Source organism: Dermochelys coriacea, chromosome 1 (assembly GCF_009764565.3).
Source record: "Dermochelys coriacea isolate rDerCor1 chromosome 1, rDerCor1.pri.v4, whole genome shotgun sequence".
Lineage (NCBI taxonomy): Eukaryota > Metazoa > Chordata > Testudines > Dermochelyidae > Dermochelys > Dermochelys coriacea.
This window is the reverse complement of record NC_050068.2, coordinates 333947817-333970288: the sequence shown is the minus strand read 5'-3', so window position 1 is coordinate 333970288 and position 22472 is coordinate 333947817. Positions and strand designations below refer to the sequence as shown.

The following is a 22472-nucleotide window of genomic DNA, read 5'->3' as shown; positions in this document are numbered from 1 at the left end:
AAACCAGATATTATAGGGATAACAGAAACATGGTGGAATAGTAGTCATGACTTGACTACAGGTATTGAAGGGTATGTGCTGTTTAGGAAAGACAGAAATAAAGGTAAAGGTGGTGGAGTAGCATTGTACATCAATGATGAGGTAGAATGTAAAGAAATAAGAAGCGATGCAATGGATAAGACAGAGTCCGTCTGGGCAAAAATTACATTGGGGAAGATAACTAGTAGAGCCTCTCCTATGATAGTGCTTGGGGTATGCTATAGACTGCCGGGATCTAATTTGGATATGGATAGAGCCCTTTTTAATGTTTTTAATAAAGTAAATACTAATGGAAACTGCGTGATCATGGGAGACTTTAACTTCCCAGATATAGACTGGAGGACCAGTGCTAATAATAATAGGGCTCAGATTTTCCTAGATGCGATAGCTGATGGATTCCTTCATCAAGTAGTTGCTGAACCGACGAGAGGGGATGCCATTTTAGATTTGGTTTTTGGTGAGTACCTCATAGAAGAAATGGTTATAGGCGATAATCTTGGTTTAAGAGATCATGAGCTAATTCAGTTCAAACTGAACCGAAGGATTAACAAAAATAAATCTGCAACTAGGGATTTTGATTTCAAAAGGGCTGACTTTCAAAAATTAAGGAAATTAGTTAGGGAAGTGGAATGGACTGAAGAACTTATGGATCTAAAGGTAGAGGAGGCCTGAGATTACTTTAAATCAAAGCTGCAGAAGCTATTAGAAGCCTGTATCCTAAGAAAGGGGAAAAAATTCATAGGCAGGAGTTGTAGACCAAGCTGGATGAGCAAGCATCTTAGAGAGGTGATTAAGAAGAAGCAGAAAGCATACAGGGAGTAGAAGATGGGAGGGATCAGCAAGGAAAGCTACCTTATTGAGGTCAGAACATGTAGGGATAAAGTGAGACAGGCTAAAAGTCAAGTAGAGTTGGAGCTTGCAAAGGGAATTAAAACCAACAGTAAAAGGTTCTATAGCCATATAAATAAGAAGAAAACTAAGAAAGAAGACGTGGGGCTGCTAAACACTGAGGATGGAGTGGAGGTTAAAGATAATCTAGGCATGGCCCAATAGCTAAACAAATACTTTGCCTCAGTCTTTAATAAGGCTAAAGAGGATCTTAGGGATAATGGTAGCATGACAAATGGGAATGAGGATATGGAGGTAGATATTACCATATCTGAGGTAGAAGTGAAACTCAAACAGCTTAATGGGACTAAATCGGGGGGCCCAGATAATCTTCATCCAAGAATATTAAAGGAATTGGCACCTGAAATTGCAAGCCCATTAGCAAGAATTTTTAATGAATCTGTAAACTCAGGAGTTGTACCGAATGAATGGAGAATTGCTAATATAGTTCCTATTTTTAAGAAAGGAAAAAAAAGTGATCCGGGTAACTACAGGCCAGTTAGTTTGACATCTGTAGTATGCAAGGTCCTGGAAAAAATTTTGAAGGAGAAATTAGTTAAGGACATTGAAGTCAATGGTAAATGGGACAAAATACAACATGGTTTTACAAAAGGTAGATCATGCCAAACCAACCTGATTTCCTTCTTTGAGAAAGTAACAGATTTTTTAGACAAAGGAAATGCAGTGGATCTAATTTACCTAGATTTCAGTAAGGCGTTTGATACCATGCCACATGGGGAATTATTAGTTAAATTGGAAAAGATGGGGATCAATATGAACATCAAAAGTTGGATAAGGAATTGGTTAAAGGGGAGACTACAATGGGTCCTACTGAAAGGCGAACTGTCAGGCTGGAGGGAGGTTACCAGTGGAGTTCCTCAGGGATCGGTTTTGGGACCAATCTTATTTAATCTTTTTATTACTGACCTCGGCACAAAAAGTGGGAGTGTGCTAATAAAGTTTGCAGATGATACAAAGCTGGGAGATATTGCCAATTCAGAGAAGGATCGGGGTATTGTAAACTGGAGTAATAGTAATAGGATGAAATTTAATAGTGAGAAGGATAAGGTTATGCATTTAGGGATTAATAACAAGAATTTTAGTTATAAACTGGGGACGCATCAATTAGAAGTAACAGAAGAGGAGAAGGACCTTGGAGTATTGGTTGATCATAGGATGATTATGAGCTGCCAATGTGATATGGCTGTGAAAAAAACTAATGCAGTTTTGGGATGCATCAGGAGAGGTATTTCCAGTAGGGATAAGGAGGTTTTAGTACCGTTATACAAGGCACTGATGAGACCTCACCTGGAATACTGTGTGTAGTTCTGGTCTCCCATGTTTAAAAAGGATGAATTCAAACTGGAGCAGGTACAGAGAAGGGCTACTAGGATGATCCGAGGAATGGAAAACTTGTCTTATGAAAGGAGACTTAAGGAGCTTGGCTTGTTTAGCCTAACTAAAAGAAGGTTGAAGGGAGATTTGATTGCTCTCTATAAATATATCAGAGAGATAAATACAGGAGAGGGAGAGGAATTATTTAAGATCAGCACCAATGTGGACACAAGAACAAATGGGTATAAACTGGCCACCAGGAAGTTTAGACTTGAAATTAGATGAAGATTTCTAACCATCAGAGGAGTCAAGTTTTGGAATAGCCTTCCAAGGGAAGCAGTGGGGGCAAAAGATCTATCTGGCTTTAAGATTCTACTCAATAAGTTTATGGAGGAGATGGTATGATGGGATAATGTGATTTTGGTAATTAATTGATCTTTAAATATTCAGGGTAAATAGGCCTAATCCCCTGAGATGAGATTTTAGATGGATGGGATCTGAGTTACCCAGGAAAGAATTTTCTGTAGTATCTGGCTGGTGAATCTTGCCCATATGCTCAGGGTTTAGCTGATCGCCATATTTGGGGTCGGAAAGGAATTTTCCTCCCGGGCAGATTAGAAGAGTCCCTGGAGGTTTTTCGCCTTCCTCTGTAGCATGGGGCACAGGTCACTTGCTGGAGGATTCTCTGCTCCTTGAAGTCTTTAAATCACGATTTGAGGACTTCAATAGCTCAGACATAGGTGAGGTTTTTCGTAGGAGTGGGTGGGTGAGATTCTGTGGCCTGCGTTGTGCAGGAGGTCGGACTAGATGATCAGAATGGTCCCTTCTGACCTTACTATCTATGAATCTATGATCGTGGTAGGCTGCAGGTGATCCTCTTGCTGATCCTCTAAGCTGGAGCAACTTGCTGTCTCATTTTCTGGTGAGTAGCACTTGGTGCTGAACCAGATACATGGTATTTTCTCCAGCATGCAAGGCAGATGTCATTTGTTAGTAAATGTCATGCATCATAACAGGATGCCACCCATATTCCCAAACATCCCACACCTTCCTCTTCCCTTTTATCTCTTTGCTGCTATATGGAAGTGCTGGTTTTAGCTCTTTTAACTGTATTTAATTAATCAATGTACGATCACAGCAGGACACCTAATTTTCCTCTGTGTTCTTCCTTTCAAAAATGGCATATAGCCAGAGGTTGGCATGTAAATGGAAATAACTCTAGCCCCTACCTCTCCAGAAACCCCAGTAAACCACTGTGTTTGCTACTGTGCACTTACACTGCAGTAAATTAGGAGTTGCTACAATCACTCCAATCAGAATTGCTCCTGCTATACTTCAGGGTAAGTGAGATTAGAATCAGACTCTACAAATCTACATCCTAAACAGCAAAACAATTATTTGCAATTCTTCAAAAGCTAGATCTTCCTCTTGAACAGTGATTTGTAAATGAAAAGGGGTTTAATTTTAAAGAAAGGTAAATCTATTTTGGTAAATCTATTCCAAAATGTGCTTCATTGCCTTCTGAGCATCATTTCATATTCATTCCTCACATTGTTTGTATTTTCATTGTTGTGACACTAAATTACATTAAAAATTCTTGCTGACAAATGCATGAGGAAATATGGTATTTCATATTCTAGCAGTATCCTGGGGAAATGTCGCACAATGTAGTATGATAGCCTATATCTTTTCTCACTCTTTCATCACTGTATAAATTCATTCCTTCTCCTGCAAAAGCAATTAACATTATATTTTACTTAATCTTTTCCTTTGTTTATGAGTTTGTTGCTGTGTTTTACTTTATTATTTTTCCCCATTTGTTGTATACAACAGCACGGGATTCTCAAAATAACCATAAGACCCATGTGATGACTCAATTTTATCTGTGTAAGTGGCAACAAGCCAAACAATTGTGGTTTTCTTGCTGTGAAAATGTTGTGGTTTTAAGATTTTAACTTATTGATTTTACGTGTGACATTAAGTATTCTGGAACTTGATCTGTTAAGAACCTTTTCCTTACATAGTTCAAGGGCTGGATTTTGAAACCCGTACACTGGTGAGAAGTTGACCTAATTGGAGTTACTCATGTGAGTGACTGATCATCAGTGTAAACGCAGAATTCATAATCTGGCCCTAATTGGTGAGCTGGCTACTGCTGTATGCTCTGAGCTCCCCTGTTTAACTCAATGGTATGTTCAGTGTAAACGTTCTGACCTGAAAGAACTCATTGTAACCAAATAAGATTTCTCATCTGATTAGGTTATGGTCTCCAAATAATTAACTGGGGGGCCTTGATCCTGCACAGTGCTTACTACTGTAAATTGAATGGGCCAGCTCATGGCATTACACTCTATAGTAAGTCTTTGCAGGATCAGACCTTAGGAAAATTAGAACAGACACATATAATAATGCATACATTTAGGACAGCCTTATGCAACCCCAGACTCAGATTTCCTCCACCCCAGATAGTGAGTTTATCTTCAGCCAATGCACAACCATCATCACCCTCCTCCTGGTGAAAGGTGGGTAAGCAGAATCCGTGCCTGAACTTGTAAATTTCCAAGACAGTTTATCAAGGCTGATTTCAGACATTTTGAAATGTCTTCACTTGGTGTAAATTGACCTAACTTCATTGATATGGTCCTCTCTTATTTTATTTTTTAATGACAGAATACAAACAATGGCCCAGCATTTACACATCTCTCCCACAAAGTTAGGCCATTGCTGTTGCATTTCTTACGCCAGACACTCAGCAGTTGTTTGCCAGCAAGCTGGGAATGTCAGCTTAGCCTAATTCACAGATGTTAATTCGCTAGGAAATGTCTGATACCTAGAATGGTGATTTCTTTAATACATTGACCAGTGTGCCTCTATTTTGATGTTCTAAAAATCTTTCACTATCATGCAACCCAGACAAAGCATTTTATGCAGTGTGCATGAACAGCCAGAAGGGTGTTCAGCTGCCAACTGAGTCATATAGGTAAGCTGATGGCATCATAACATTCATTAATCTTATCAGTGTGCAGTGAAAGTTGTTTGGTAATGGAATGTACCAAAGACCATGTATAACAGATTTTCTGAATGTCACATAAAATCATGCACTTTAAGTTAAAGGCTGGGTCACTTAGCAACAGTATTTCACTGTTTGCTATTTTGCTGTCCTAGGAATGCAGGTGTTGGAATGGAATGGCATCCCCTTGACTGCAAGAACTTATGAAGAAGTCCAGAGTATCATTAGTCAACAAAGTGGGGAAGCAGAAATATGTGTAAGACTGTGAGTTTTTCCCCATCTTTCTGTTTCCATTTTTTTTGGCTTTCATGGCTTTTTTTGATTTACAGTTGTTAAGGTGGAACCTTTGCTAGCCTGGAGGATTTGTACATTTATAATTAACTAGAAAAAGGGTTCAGGGTGACTTTTGGAGGTTTATTTGTTCCATAATAAATCATTAAAAATACAACGAAGGGATGAGTTAAAAGAGATTTTAGCTAATTATGTTTTTATCCAGAATGATGTCTCCCTTTCTAGGACAAATTCTCCTCTCATTACACAGGTACAATCCCATTGAATTCAGTGGGGTAGGCCAGTGTAAGGAGATAAGAATTTAGTCTTCCCATGACTTCTGTTGAAACATGTTATATTAGGATGGAAGCTGTAACACATCTAAACATCATAAGACATGTATGTATTTCAATATAATCTTACATTCAATCCATTAAAGATTTCACCTTAAAAGAATCATTTTTCTCAGCACATTTGACTTTAACAGCATTGCAAATTTGTATCAGCTAAGAAGGGCCATGCTTGGGAGCTGCTTTCTGTCATTAATCACGTCTCATTTATCGACTTAATAAAATAACGAGGGTATAAGGAAAGAGTTTCTTTTGTCTCAGGCTTCTCATTGCTTTCTTTAGGGACCTCAACATGCTCTCAGATTCTGAGAATCCCCAGCATTTGGAACTGCATGACCCAGTAAAGGCTGGTAGGTGAAAGCAGATTGCTTTCAAATGTATGGACTGGATGGCCATAAGCACCACAGCTGAAAATTATGAATGGTAGACAAAGTTTTGTTTGCATTTTAAGCACATAGCAGAAACTCATGAAATGTCTGGTATGTGACTTTATTTCCTAAATTGCTTAAAAATAAATATTCTCTGCTCTGATTAGCTTATGAAGTCTTCCATTCCAGACTTCGGAGTCTCTTTCGTGCTCATATCCTTTCTTAGTCCTTTTCTTTTTGCATGAATTTGCTCAGCAGTGATTTGACTTTATTACTCAGTTATTTAAACAAAAGATTTTGGATGAACTGTTGTCATACCAAAGTATGGGTTCTTAACAAACCTGGAAGAGTTCTAGAAGCTACAGACATGGGGCCAAGTCTTCAGCTGGTGTAAATCAGCAGCTGAGGCTCTGGCTAATTATCAGCCGAGATTAGATCATCTCTAATCTTACTGTAACAAAAGCAAACTTCCGTTGCTGGCTAAAGAAGATTTCTCCTAAAGGGTTTATGTGATAGCTGGGGTTTGATGACTTGGTGTTGAGTGGGTGGAGAAGGGGACCTGTTGTTTTCAAGTTCTTTTTGCACTGAAATGTGGAGTCAGATCTTCAATTAGTGGAAATAAAAGCAGGCAATCTGACAATGTTGTTTATTTATTTAGTGTGTTGACCCACTGCTGGAATAGCCAGAGGACTGAATGGTTTAGCAATTATCAACATAAAGCTCTTTTACCTCAATCCAGTAGACAAGGCGAAGTCCCCAGGGGTCGATCCTAAGCAGCTGGCTGCAGAGCTCCAAAAGGTTTCCCTACAGCAGTCCCCTTTGGTTGCTTCCTCAGCAGTGGAGAAGGGATCTCATGTCCATTCTGGCACTCCCTCAGCCACCTCCACTGCTGTTCCCAGTCCCGGCCAGCCTGGTTCACCATCAGTGAGCAAAAAACGACACAGCAGCAAGGTAAGATGCTTCCACTTGTGATACGCTTCTCAGTTGTCCAGTGAGTAAAACGTGGTCACAAAAAGTAATTATCTACCTACATGACCTCTCCAGTGTAGCAACAGAGTGACTCACACATGTAAATTAATTTAGCCTCACCACACCCTCATGGCAGAGAAGAATATTATTGTTCCTATTTTATAGGTGGGGAACTAAGGTACAAAGATGATGTGACTTACCCAAGATCACAGAGGAAGTTTGTGACAGCCAGGAATTGAACTAAGATATCTTTAGTCCAATTTGAGTGCTTTAACAAAAAGATTGTCCTGCTCATCCTTTCTCTGGTCTTTCATGTGCATCCTGTCTACTCTGTGGTGACATACCAGCTTTAGTGAAGCCAGAACTCTCATTGACCTCATCTGGTACGTCTACACTGCAATTAAAAACCCGTGGCTGGGCTAAAGGCTGTTTAACTTTCAGTGTAGATGTTCAGGTTCGGGCTGGGGCCCAGGCTCGAAGACCCTACAAGATGGGTGAGGTGCAACCCGAGCCTGAATGTCTACATTGCAGTTGAACTGCCCCTTGGCCTGAGCCCTGCAAGCCTGAGTCATCTGGCAGGGGCCAGCAACAGATATCTAACTGCAGTGTAGACATATTCACTGAGGCCAGGACTTCACCCAGAAAAACACAGGGGGAGACTATCTATGACGTGCACAGTGCTGAGCCAAATACTGAAGTGTTATAACGGATAAATAATCATAGTTGCAGTACTGATAAGAATTGCTTTGAGTACCAGGAAGAAGTTAACAACAATGTTAACATCAAGCTCTGCTTTTCTCACTAAACAAGAGTATGAGTTAGTTATTAACTGTACCCTCAGATCTTCTTTGACAAATATTGTCCATTTCTCAGCTGAACTGCTTTATGCCTGAGATACCAAACACACATTCAAAAGGCATTAGCAATATTTTTCATGTGGGAAGTTGGGGAAAAAAGGGCTATAAAGTTATGCATCACTTTGCTACATTTTCATCAAAAGACTTGTTGCCTGCAATAGAAATCAATGTTGGAAGGATTGCACTCCTTGTGCAATTTGTAAGGAAGAGTGCTCAAATCTTTTCTAAAGGAAGGTATTAGGATAGTGAAAAGCTGAACATTAAGGATAGTTCCAAATGTGAAAGTAATGCACTTCCTAGCTACTTAATTATCTATATTTAGAGCTCTGTATAGGATTTTATAAGGTCTTCCATTATTTTTGTCGTTCTTTATTTATTTGTACTGTGGTAGCACCTAGGAACACCAGGCTTGAGCCAGGACCCCATTGTGCTAGGTGCTGTACAAACACAGAAAAAAGATGGTCCCTTCCCCAAAGAGCTTACAATTTAAGTAAATTGTGGATCCAGTTACCTTCTGTGAGAGGTAAACACAAGAATCTCTCTGTCTCTCATTCTGCTGTCCCAGTAGGAGCAAGCTCAGACTTATAATCAGGAGTTTTTTAGAGAGTTGCTGTGGGAAAGCTGCATCAGTGAGATAGGTTATGCTTTTAATGATGATCCTTTATGTTTTACGTGAGTTCCACAGTCTTGGTCCAGATCCTCAGAAAATTGTGTGTCTTTTAGATAAGAGCCTTCCTCTCTTTGTTAGCCACTTTAGTTTGGGTGTAAATTATTGTCCTTAAGGGAAGAGAAATAAATATAGTAGGAGGTCAAACATTTACTGAGGGGGATTGGACAGAAATCCCATAGATGGGTTAAACACAAGCTACTTCATGCCAGTAAGATACATATTAAACCCATAATGTTTCACAGAGGAAAAGCAATCCAATATGCATTATTCTTTTATAAATGTATTTCTTAAAAATTAAGTAAAATGGATCTTGGCATTCAAATTAAGAAGATTAAGTAATTAAAAACTCTCTTTCTGTAAATCAAATCAAAAGTATATATTCCCTATATAATAATCATTCCTATCACTGACATATCATGGCTTATGTTTCTTGATCTACAGAACAAGTTCATAACTCTACTGAGCTCTGTTAGATCTCAGTATTATAACTTATTCAATTTGGAGCTCCCTTCTACTTTTGATTTATGACATTGGCAGTCAGACTAAAACCTTGATCCATCACATTTGCAAAAGTTTCATGATGGCCTAAATGTTTCGAAGTGTCTAGGTCTTCCTTTTGGTAGTCAATAAAATCTTCTGCTTAAAGATTTTGGTATAGCACATTTGATGTACTTCAAAAATGATGTAGGAGTCTCTTTGATATCCTGTAATGCAGATTCCATCATATTTAATAATTTGTCCCATTACCATACAGAGTGATAGAGCATAACATCAGAGCCTGGCATTACAAGAGCTCCCCATCACAATAACGACAACATTCCCTAGGAAGTTTGACAGCATTACAAAGCACCAGTTCTTCTATGGAAAAAGAAATGTAACAAAAGAAATTGAATGATGAGGCAGAGACGGGAGTTAACATTTTGAGCCATGAATGGGTTATGTCTTGTACAAGTCTATTTCTTTTCTAAACTGATGCACGATTGTGTTGCAGTTCAGATTACATGCTGGATACTAGGCATCTGGCTATAAAATGTCCATCAGGAACAATTTTCTTTGCCTCTTAAAGAAGAATAGGCTGCCTTTGTAAGTCCTTAGGGTTCCTAACTCCCTCTGAAACAGCAATGAGTTGCTTTTCCTTCTGCCAAATTAATCTTTATGCCCTGATTCAGCAAGATACTTAATCATGTGCCTCACTTTAAGCATGTGGTCAGTCCCACAGAGTGACATGTCAATCAACTGACTTAAAAAAACCCTACTTGAATATTTATATTGAAGTGTGCGCTTAAGTGTTTTGCTGAATTTGAGCCTAAAGAATGAATAAGGATCATTTTAAAAGGCTGTAAAGTTGTTAAAGCTTAACATAGGAATTTACAATGTTCTATATAGGTATGTGTGTTTTTGCAGATACACATTATGGAGCCCCAGTGACTTCTTAGTTAAAAGGTGTAGCTTTGCATTATAAATTCGGTTTGGAAAACCACACAACCCCTGCTTTCAGCCTAAAGTTTATCAGATGGTGTTTCCTGACAGAAGTTGTTGTTTTTTTACCCAATATTTGTGATGAATCAGCTGTAGCATTTTTGAGTTTCTAAGTTTTGAAAAATAAGGCTGCATCCACCCTAGAATAGTTTGTATCTGTAGTCCAGTTAACCAGTCTTGTCAGCTATAGTGTAGACAGACTTCAGCATTTTTAAGCACCATCTCATGAAAACCTACCCTGAGCTATCAACAAGTAACATTCATTCCTTTGCTGGGGGCCAGGACAAGGCCTGTGAACTGACAGAAGCTGGGATTGAATGAGAGGGGATGGATCTCTCAATAATTGCCTCTTTCTGCTCATTCCCACTGAAGCATCTAGCACTGGACACAGTTGGAGACAGGATACTTGGCTAGATGGACCATTAGTCTGCTCAGTATGGCTGTTCTTATGTTCTTATGAACCATTTAAGCCCTGTTTCAGAGTAGCAGCCGTGTTAGTCTGTATTCGCAAAAAGAAAAGGAGTACTTATGGCACCTTAGAGACTAACAAATTTATTTGAGCATAAGCTTTCATGAGCTACAGCTCACTTCATTGGATGCATTCAGTGGAAAATACAGTGGGGAGATTTATATACAAACAAAGAGAACATGAAATAATGGGTTTTATCATACACACTGTAAGGAGAGTGATCACTTAAGATGAGCTATTACCAGCGGGGGGGTAAGCAAGGACTGGCCTGTCTCCCAAGATCTGTGAGAGTGATGGGTCGTCCTTCAGGATAGGTTGTAGATCCTTGATGATGCGTTGGAGAGGTTTTAGTTGGGGGCTGAAGGTGATGGCTAGTGGCGTTCTGTTATTTTCTCTGTTGGGCCTGTCCTGTAGTAGGTGACTTCTGGGTACTCTTCTGGTTCTGTCATTCTGTTTCTTCACTTCAGCAAGTGGGTATTGTAGTTGTAAGAATGCTTGATAGAGATCTTGTAGGTGTTTGTCTCTGTCTGAGAGTTGGAGCAAATGCGGTTGTATTGTAGAGCTTGGCTGTAGACAATGGATCGTGTGGTGTGATCTGAGTGAAAGCTGGAGGCATGTAGGTAGGAATAGCGGACAGTAGGTTTCCAGTATAGGGTGGTGTTTATGTGACCATCGCTTATTAACACCGTAGTGTCCAGGAAGTGTCCAGTGTCTTGGGAGACAGGCCAGTCCTTGCTTACAGACAGCCCCCCAACCTGAAGCAAATACTCACCAGCAACCACACACCACACAACAGAACCACTAACCCAGAAACCTATCCTTGCAAAAAAGCCCGTTGCCAACTCTGTCCACATATCTATTCAGGGTACACCATCATAGGGCCTAATCACATCAGCCACACTATCAGAGGCTCGTTCACCTGCGCATTTACCAATGTGATATATGCCATCATGTGCCAGCAGTGCCCCTCTGCCATGTACATTGGCCAAACTGGACAGTCTCTACATAAAAGAATAAAGGGACACAAATCAGACATCAAGAATTATAACATTCAAAAACCAGTCGGAGAACACTTCTCTCTGGTCACTCGATGACAGACCTAAGAGTGGCTATTCTTCAACAAAAAAACTTCAAAAACAGACTCCAATGAGAGACTGCTGAATTGGAATTAATTTGCAAACTGGATATAATTAATTTAGGCTTGAATAGAGTGGATGGGTCATTACACAAAGTAAAACTATTTCCCCATGTTCTCCCACCCCCCACTGTTCCTCAGATGTTCTCAACTGCTGGAAATGGCCCACCTTGATTATCACCACAAAAGGTTTTCTTCCTTCCCACCCGCCCCCCGCTGGTTATAGCTCATCTTAAGTGATCACTCTCCTTACAGTGTGTATGATAAAACCCATTGTTTTATGTTCTCTGTGTGTGTATATAAATCTCCCCACTGTATTTTCCACTGAATGCATCTGATGAAGTGAGCTGTAGCTCACGAAAGCTTATGCTCAAATAAATTTGTTAGTATCTAAGGTGCCACAAGTACTCCTTTTCTTTAAGCCCTGTTGTGAGAACTTAAATAGGATTTAAATGATGCATAGGCTATGAATTAAGAAGTGAATTTTAGTCAATAGTGTCTTTGAATATTTTTTTCAAAGGTTGAGTGGCTAATTTTAGGAGTTGTTAAACTGCATCTGTGATGGGGCTGTGATGCCCCCTGGGAATTGTAGTTCAGGTGCGTCATGTCCTGTTCTCTCCTATGGGCTAGACTTCTTGGTGGAACTACGCTTCCCATAATGCACTCCTCCCTCCCTCTGACTGAGTTGTGTGGGGCATTGTGGGAGTCCCATCACTGCAATGCATCATGGGAGATGTAGTGGATGTGGGGGGGATGTTAGGAGGAGTCTGGTAAGAAAAGCAGATTTTTGACAGTTGGGCCAGGAGTCTGGTAAGGAAAGCCTGTACATACCTCTGTTGAGCACAGATAGGTAACATAATGGGGACTTACAAATTCTCCTGGTTGGGGAGGAGGGTTTTGTGGCCTTCTGGAGGAGACAGAGCAAATTGCCATAGATGCGACATGGTCCATTTAAAAATGGATTCATCCCTGTGTATCTCAGGTGTAGCCACACAGCGAGCTAGTCCTCCAAGTCTGCTTCTTGGGTCAATCTCTTCCAGGTATTAGGTCTTACTCAGAAGCTGTGATGCCTTTAGCTCTTCCATTGCCCTTTAATCATTTATCTGAGAAGTTAGTGCAACAAGGAGCATCAAAGAGTCCTGTGGTATCTTATAGACTAACAGGCGTATAGGAGCATAAGCTTTCGTGGGTGAATACCCACTTCGTCAGTAACTCCCATGCACATTTCTGTTAGGAATCTACTGTTGGGGGTTTTTTTTGTGGGGACCATGCCTCAAAGAGCATAAGCTCCCCATTCTCTGCCATCCAGATGGATTGTGACATGTATGCATTACTCTTCCACTTCTTCATGTCATATCTGCTTCCTACCCATCTTCTAGCCCCTTTGTTTCCATCTTCACCGTGCAGCACAGGGGAGCAGAGTTCTGCATAATGAGGCACTATGGCCGTGGATTAAATTCAATGTAAGCAAATTCAAGGCTGATACACACTGAAAGGAAAACTTCATAATAGTTTGTACTCACTCATGGATTCTGAAACAGCTGCAATATGTAAAGATAAAGATCTAGGAGTCAAGATAGACAGAGTAACAAAGAAGACAGCTTAATATACATTGGCAGTCCAAAGATCAAGTAAGAGATTAGGCTGCATTAAGAACACAGAGAACAATATAGAAAATATGATTGCGTCTTTATATAAATTGATGGTTTGTCCTTAGCCTGAATATTTCATTTACTTTTGGTAACCTCATTTCAAAAAGAGCACTGCAGAAATAAAAAAGGCCAAACAGGGCACTGAAAGCAACGAGAGACAAGGAGATTCTTCAGAAAAGATTAGGATACATTTAACTGGCAGTATAAGTAGGTGTAACCCTACAGAAATCAGTGGAGTTAGGCCCACTTATGTCATCAGCAAATTTGGCCCTTGGACTGTTCAGCGTGTAAAGAAGACGAGTAAGAGAAGATATTATACAAGTATAACATTAAAAAATAGTTGAGAAGCCCATTTATTATAATAAAAAATACCTCGCCAGATCTCAGAGCCCTTTACAAAGGAGGCATCATTACCCACATTTTACATATGGGGAAACTGTGGCACAAGCAGGTGAAGTAAGTTGCTCAGGGTCATCCAGTATTCCAGTGAGAGAGCTGAGGCCAGAACTCAGGTCTCCAGAGTCATATTTAACAGTCTTATTTAACTAGCCTCCTAATAAAATAACAAGGAGAAACTCGATGAAATGTGTAGACAATAAACTTAAACATAACAGGAATTTGTTATGTAACGTAGCATTAATTTTATAATTGTCCTCCAGGGCAATGAGTACAATCGCTTTGTAAGATTCTAAAAAGGATTAGACACAGACCAGATGCGTGACAGTAGTGTCTGCTGCTGCACTAGCCATAGGAGAAAAATTACCAGGGTCACCAATTCTCAGTAATCTCCTAACGCACAACCATCTGGGGGCAGGAACATGTGTTTCCCATAGCACTTATTCATGTGACATTAATGTGGCAGGAGAGGGTGGGGTATTCCTCCAAACACTGTGTACAAGCCAGTATCAAAAAAGAATTCCTATGTTCCTATTAGAGATTACCCTTAACTACAACATTTGAATATAGGAGTTAGGTTCATCTCCAGTTCCTGCAGAATTTTATGATATTTATTCGATAGAATATATTGGGCCAGTTTGTGCCTATCTCTTGTGCAGAGGTGGGGGAAGAACAGAAAGAGGCTTTTCCTTCATCCCCTCCCTATGTGAGTCACCCTGAGCGAGGTCCAGCAGCAATTGCAGTCCTTACTAGAGCTGGGTGGGGAAATGTAGTTCCGTTTTTTTTGGAGGATTCTGATATTTCAAAATTTGGTTTTATTCCGATTCAAGATTTTCTGCAAAAGGGAGCAAAGCCCTGGCTCCAGGGCAGTCTGCCTGGCTGGCTGTCCTAAAGCTATGGACTGCAGAAGCCAGAGGTCCCTGACTGGGAGGCAGTCTGCCTGGTGAGCGACTGAATACCAGGGATCTTAGGAGCCCAGGGTACCAAGGAGCCATGAGCTTGGGAGCTGGGACTTCCAGGATTTTGGCTCCCTGCCAGATGAGCTGTTGAGAGTCTGGGTGTGAAAGCTGGCAGGAAACACGGCAGGGTTTAGTCAGTATCCTGTCTGGTTGCCAGTGGAGTTTCCACTGAAATTGAACCGTACTTTCAACAGAACCTTTTGATTTTGACAAATTGCAAATTCCAACAAAACTGTATTGCATCTGAATTTTTCAAACCAGCGCTAGTTCCTACACACAAGGAGACTAGGGAACTGCTCCCATTTAATGCACCCAGGGAGGAAAGGACATGCACTGCCCTTAGTCATGGTTCAACATATGCATAACCCAGAGCTCCAGCCCCTGCTCTAGGTCTCATCTTGAACTGTTGCTTTTCAATGCATTGACGCATTCTCTCTGATCTTTTGAGGACTGCAGTAGCTGTGAGACATATTTTACAGCATGACTTTAGCACAGCAAGAGATGTCGTATTGACCTAGAATGCCTGGCAGGTTGCATTCACATCTGCAAGTTAGAAGGAGGTCAATCTTCTGAGCATTAGTTTACTGGGTGTAAGAATAGTGAGTTTGTCTTTGTTTGGAACTTTCATTGTCTGCTGCATCAACCAAGGAATCAGGTATGGAGAGAATATAAAAGTACTGAAAACTTTGCTGTAGAACCTGATAGACCCAGGTTGCACGACCAGTCATTGAAAGAATGGAAGCAGCTCCAGGCTGGCTCAAGGACACCATCATATAATGAAACAGGATATCAAACAAATGGTGAAATTTGTCTTAAACTGAAGAAACATAATTATCTAGGAATGCTTTTGTCCTTGTCGTGGACCTCAATAAAGGAGAATAAATAGGAAGAGGCAGGGGTATACAGAGATTTGAAGAAGGGGACCAGAAGCTTAAATTTGATACGATAGTAGATGGGGAGCCAGTGGAAAGATTCAAAGAGGGAAGTGACATGAACAAACTGATGGGCAAGGAAGACGATACTTAAGAATCAATGAATGACTATCAACAGAAACTGATTTGGAATTGTCACGTCCACTTAAAAATTCACTCACTTTCATCCTCTCCTCCGGGATCATCCAAGAAATTGATGGGAAAATAATTGGCCTTGACCTAAAGTAGCTTAATCCATGCATTTCTACAGAAATCAAGCTGTGCCATCTCTGCAAAGTCAATTAGGCCTGGTCTACACCTAAAAATTAGATTGACAGCTACTTCACTCAGAGCTATGAAAAATTTCACACCCTGTATGACATAGTTAGGTTAATCCATCCCCTACTGTAGCTACCACCTTTTGGAGAGGAGAATTAACTACCTCTACGTCTACCTCTTCTGTCAATGTCAGAAGCATCTACACTACACAGCTGCAGCGCTGTAGCTCTGCTGCTATAGTGTAGACTTACCCTTAATCTCTGTGCTCCAGCTCCCTTTCTGTAAAATGAGAATGATGCTACATTCTTTTCCTCCCGAATGTTGTCTGTCTTATCTGTTTAGACCAGGGATCAGCAACCTTTGGCACGCAGCTCGTCAGGGAAATCCACTGGTGGGCTGGGACGGTTTGTTTACCTGCAGCATCTGCAGGTTCGGCCGATCGTAGCTCTCACTGGCCACGGTTCACCATTCCAGGCCAATGGGGGCTGCAGGAAGTGGCGGTCTGCACATCCCTTGGCCGGCGCCGCTTCCTGCAGCCTGCATTGGCCTGGAACAGCAAACTGCGGCCAGTGGGAGCTGCGATCGGCCAAACCTACGGACGCTGCAGGTAAACAAACCATCCCGGCCCATCAGCGGAGTTCCCTGACAGGCTGCGTGCCAAAGGTTGCCGATCCCTGGTTTAGACTGTAAACAGTTTGGGGCTGAGACTGTTTCTTGCTCAATGTTTGTACAATACCTAGCCTAAAGATCTCAGGTGAGGTCACTAGGTGTCAATGAAAATATTATAATAATAATTAATTATTAATCGATGGAGTCAGCAGAAAAGTGGCTTTCTAAGGTAAATGGTAGGTAGAGTAGTGTAAACAGAGCTTTGTAAAAATGTTACCTTTGAAAGACTGTTATATTTAATCTATGTGTCTCTATATTTTTTCATCTGGTAGCCCACTGAAGCCACAAAGTCCACATCCCATCCAATCACTGGAGAAATTCAGGTAAATACATACAGAATTTATTGCAGCTGAACGTGTTTAGGTTTAGAATGAGTTTTCAGAAGGGAACCTGTGCTGTGTGATTTGGGCTGATTCTGAGGTAATTTGGACCCCTTGAAATGTCACTAAAGCCAATGGGATGCCATGGGGTTTAAGCAGTGCCAGATTTGGACCTCTGACTTTATCATCAGTGTGTGGAATACAAGATCAATTCAACAGTGGCATGGGAATTCCTACTGCTCTCAAAAGGTCTAAAAAATAAATTGAACTTGATTCCAATCTGCAATCCTTGGACACTCGCTGTGATTCACTGAATATATATGCAAGCAAAATTGTGGGTTTTCCAAGAAGCAGTTAAATTTTTTCCATGCAGTGCTGAGTAGCTGAATATATCTGATTTGAATTGACCTCAGTAGCAGTTTAAAAATAAAAAGTTCACTAACCTCTGGAAATGAAAGTTTGGTGGGCATAGAATATGCTGCTGCTGGGATTGCCTCCCAGTTCCATGTGAGCTCCCATTTCAGGGTCACCTTACTCAAATGGGAGTCCCACTGACTTCAAAGTGCAGGTAGGCCCCCACAGAGTGAGTAAACTTCCAACCTCATGGCTGGAAGCCCTTTCTGCTGCTTCTAGGGAGCTGGGGAAAGCAGCTGGTAGCACCTTTCCTCCTCTGTCTACATCTGTCCCCTTAGTCCACTTCCAGCAGTGGCTCGGAGAGCCAAGTGTCCATGGTTTAAAGCAAGACAGCCTAAGGGAATAATTGGTTCTGGCAGCCTCTTTTGTTAACTTTTAGCAAATAGGGTAAAAGGAGCAGAGACACTGATGGTTTGTGTGATACAGGACAGCTATACCATAGGTGCAGAGTGAAGAAAAGGACAGCACCACCAGAGACATGGGGAAATGAAGAATGGAGCCAAGAGAGTCTTGAGAGTCAAGAGAAGATGATACAAGTTAGGATGGTCATTTAGGGTGTGTGGAAAAAAGCCCATTTCAAATTATGGGGAGGGTGCACTTTGAACCTGTGTGAGTGAATATTGGCTACTCCCCTGACTGGGAACAGTCCTGTACTGTCAATGGGATAGACTGAGATGGCTTATGGTTGTGAGTGCATAAGATTGACTGATGGAGCCCACACCTCTGTGCTGGTTTTAGACTCTCTACCTGAGATCTCTAGTGTAAGACCAGGTCATTCTCTTTTTTTGTGGAGGCGTTAACAATCATTTTAGCAGGAAGCAGAATCTGTTTCTGTGCTCTCAGTTCACTGAAAGATTAAATCATCTGCTGAAATGAGCCACTTGTCAAGTAGATGTGAATAGGTGTTGCTGCCTTTAATAGACATTTATGCAAAGAATTTCAGGGGAAAACTAAATTCTTAAGTAAGAAAGGAAAAAATAATTCCGAAGTATTTTAATGCCCACTGTAGCTTCAAATCAACTATGACAAGCACCTTGGCAATCTTATCATCCACATTCTTCAAGCAAGAAACCTAGCTCCACGAGACAACAATGGCTATTCTGACCCTTTCGTTAAAGTCTATCTACTTCCAGGGAGAGGGTAAGTAGAGGGGAAATTTCAGATTGAACTGTGTTGCTTTTCATTTGTCTTTGATGCCAGTCCTGAAAAACAGAACTTAGATTAAAACTTCAGAAAATCTGTTTAATATCAAGCAGCATTGAACATCTCTTTATTCTTTTTTTTAACAAGACAGTGCAAATAAAGGACCCAATCCTATTTCCTGTGAAATCCATGTGAGTTTTGTCATTGATTTCAGTGGTATCTGAAGCAGGCCTTCAGATTTAATCTTTATTTTGAATTTTTACAGAATAAAAGTCACACACTTGCACAAATTATGTTAAAATAACATTGTGGTCTGGTGAAACCCACCAGATCCATGGAGTTCAGAGTTCTCCTTAGGAATCTGTCTTTTACTTTGCTCTGCCTGTTTTTTCTGGTTCTTATGTTTTTGGGAGACTGTAATAATGGACACTGCAAGGTGAGACTAGGGTGGAATTTCATCTTTGGCTCTTTTTTTTTCTAGTTTTTGTGAATTTAAGATCAAAATTTGCCATGTTAATTCCATGTTCAATAATCTCTCTATGATTGGTTTTAAAGGTACAGTGTAAATTTAAAAAGGAGAGCTATTAGACAGAAAACATCCCTTTCAGGGAGCATATGAGAGTTAAAATATTTGATAGGTTGTTATGTGGGATTCCCCACTGAAGTGCTTGTGTAGTGTTTTATAATTTTTTTCACAGATCATAATGACTCCTTTGAGCCATTAGTATAATAGCAAATCTATAATCAGTGCCCCTTTCTAATGCATACTGCTGTCTGATAAACTGTAATAACTTTGGTTTTAGGTCCTGATCTTGCAAGCAGTTACACGTGTGCATAACAAGCAGTCCCACTGACCTAAATAGTGGACCTGCATAAAGTTAAACACATGCATAAGAACTTGCAGGACTAGCGCCTTATTTTGCAGTGGCACAATCTTCAGGGTCCTGAGTTTGGGCAATCAATCTAATGGTTAGAGTCAGGAACCTGGAACCAAAGCCAGAGTCAGAATCTGAATCAAAGATCAGCGAGCATGGCTACTCTGGAAACTTCAAAGCGCGGTCACAAGAGCGCTCCCGTGGCAGCACTTTGAAGCGCTCCTGGTAATCCACCTCCAAGAGGGGATTAGCTCCGAGTGCTGGGAGCACAGCTCCCTGTTTACAGTAACGCTTTAAAGCACTCTGACTTGCTGTGCACAGGAGCTGATTTTTCACACCCCTGAGCCAGCAGGTTAAAGCACTATAAAATGTAAGTGTAGCCAATCCCAGAGCCAGAGTCTGGTTCCAAGCCAAAAGTCAGTGCTAGAGTCTGGTGCCAAGCCAATGGTCAGAGTCAGGAGTCAAGGCAGGGATCGAAGCTGTAGTCAGCATCGGGGTTAGGGCGCAGGATCATAGACCTAGAGTGAGGCAGGAAAACAGGAACTGGGAACAGGTGGGGGTCTGGGTTAAGGAGAGCATGAACAAATGAGAAGGGAGGGCTCAGGAATTACGCAAGCAGGCAGGGACCAAAGTAACAGCCAACCAAAGATTCACCTAACTGCTCAGACACCTTCATCTGCTTCTTTCTGGTTTGTATAGTGCATCCCAGCCAATCAGTAAGGCTGGACATTTCCCCCAATCAGGAGTTTTGTGGACGGGGTCATAGGTGAGCTATATCTTTACTAACCCCTTTCTCAACTGGTTCAGGGAGCTGCCAATGTCTTGCAACCCACAGGCCCGGGGTTGAGGCCTGTAATCCTTCATATAACCCTGTCAATTTTCATGCATGTGAATAATCCCATTGGCCCTAACAGAGTCTTAGGCCTTGACAAGATTAGTTAAAAATGTATGTCGGACCTTTGTACTTAGGAGAGGTGAAAGCTGTTAGAGAATATTTGTTTCAGAGGCATTATGCCCCTCTGGTATAGCTAGATTTATTTTTTGAATCAAACCTGTATCAGCTATTGTCCCAGCAAGTGGGTTCATGCCTTTCAGCTGCTTGTAAATTCAATTTTAAAATTAACTATTTTATATAAATGACTTTTTCCAACAAAGCAGCACAACAGTCAGCTCTTGAGTGAGTGCACTAGTATTTTAAACCAGTAGTTCCTTAAGAGTCTTAGAATGTGACTTACTGCACATATTTGGCCACCACATAATACATTACTTTAAGAACTTAAATTCTCTTGGACGTGATTGATGGCAATCGCTCCAGAGGATCTGTGACAGTCATTCAGGCTATCAATCTGCTGTCTTAAGCAATCCGTAGGTATGGATTGGTGGCCCAATTCTGCAAACTCTTACTTACCTATGTTAAAATAATGCATATAGACTTTAATGGAGTGATGGACTTTAATAGGCCCCAACTCTGCAAGAACATATGGACAGATTCAGCTTCACACATTAAGTTATTCCCATAAGCAGTCGCATTCATTTCAATTACTCAATCTTGCAAACATTTATACAGATGAACAAGTAACTCACATAACCATTAAATTTATTTATATATATTTTAAATATATATTTTTTCTTTGCACAATACCCATCGTCATTAGTCCATATAATGGAATATTGGCCTGCACTTTAAAAGTGAACCTATTTTTGAGCTATGCCATAGTAGCATGATGCCTCTGAAATTAGTAGTTTCCCTTTGGTTTTGGCCTCCTATAATTTATATATTTTTATATATAATATTTATATATATATATATATATTTAAATAATGTATTAAACTCCATAGTTGCATCATGTAAGCAAACTGTGTAAATATGTGCAGATATACTGAATTGCCCACACAACTATTTGTTTTACACCTACATATGGATTTGCGTGCAATTTTGGTAAGTGTAGCTAATGAGGCTCTCTTGAAAATTTGACACTTATTACCCAAATGTTCAGCTTAAGATGAATTTCTGAACTATGGTCCCAATTCAGCAAGGTACTTAACCACACATATAGCTAAAAGCACATGAATTGTCCCATTGAAAACATGGTTAATTCAGGCTATAAAGGGCTCAATCTTGCTCCCAGAGAAATTGGTCATGAAATTCCCATTGAAATCAATAGGTTCAAATTGGCTAAAAAAGACCATTTATGATGGATACATAGTAAGTCCTTACGTATTGTGACATCTACAGTTCCATTTTATGTAAAAACTGAGTTTTAATTACTTGTGCCGATTGTCATATGAGAAGTTGAGGGGAGGGGAAGAGGAGTTATTGCCCTGATTTTGTAGAAATAAGACTTTAAGTTAGAGATAGGTCCAAGCTACAAAGTTCTGGCCTGAATTCAAATCCAGCTCCAAACAGGAACAAAGTTCTGGGGCATTTAAATTTTCATCGTGGTTTGGGCCCATTTCTAGTTCAAACTATGATTAATGTTATCATTCACAATGGGACATATTGCTTTGGGGATTCTTTGTACATACCACTGACAATTAAAGTGGAGAGATGCCCAGTAATTTCATTACTTTTATCTGAATACAAATGCATTCACTAATTGCTAATACATATCTTTCTTTTTGATGTAGTTCAATCCACATCAAAATATGTATTCTTGTTAATGTCTGTTTCCTGTGATTCTGAAACTAGAAACTGCTCATTTATTATTCACATGTTCTCTCTTTCATTTCTGTCTATTCCCATTTTCTCTCATGCTGCTTCCTCTACTTTCCCATCTCCATTTATTACACTGTCTCCTCACTGGGTCCATGCAGACAAGTCATGGTTGTCCAGAATGCAAGGTAGAGTGACTTATCTTTCAATTTTGTTCTTTGAAGCATGCATGCATCAAGCTGTGATTATCTTATGCATGTACCTGTAGATTTTCATTGAGTTCTGATGACCTATAAATCCAGGAACCAAGACTGGCTTTGCTGTTCACTGTCTAATGAATCTGATTTCCAGGAGGGAAAGAA

General features: G+C 40.5%; 1 protein-coding gene across 2 annotated transcripts in view; it reads left to right on the top strand.

Annotated features, from left to right (window-relative positions):
• The window catches only part of PCLO (piccolo presynaptic cytomatrix protein), a 548662-nt gene that overhangs the window by 429064 nt on the left and 97126 nt on the right, over positions 1–22472 (top strand). For both annotated transcript variants that reach the window (XM_038373536.2, XM_038373500.2), the window contains exons 11-16: positions 5428–5536; positions 6175–6242; positions 7000–7211; positions 16978–17028; positions 18449–18579; positions 22272–22298. In XM_038373536.2, the coding sequence (XP_038229464.1) occupies positions 5428–5536; positions 6175–6242; positions 7000–7211; positions 16978–17028; positions 18449–18579; positions 22272–22298 (598 nt within the window). The remainder of the gene's footprint in view (positions 1–5427; positions 5537–6174; positions 6243–6999; positions 7212–16977; positions 17029–18448; positions 18580–22271; positions 22299–22472) is intronic.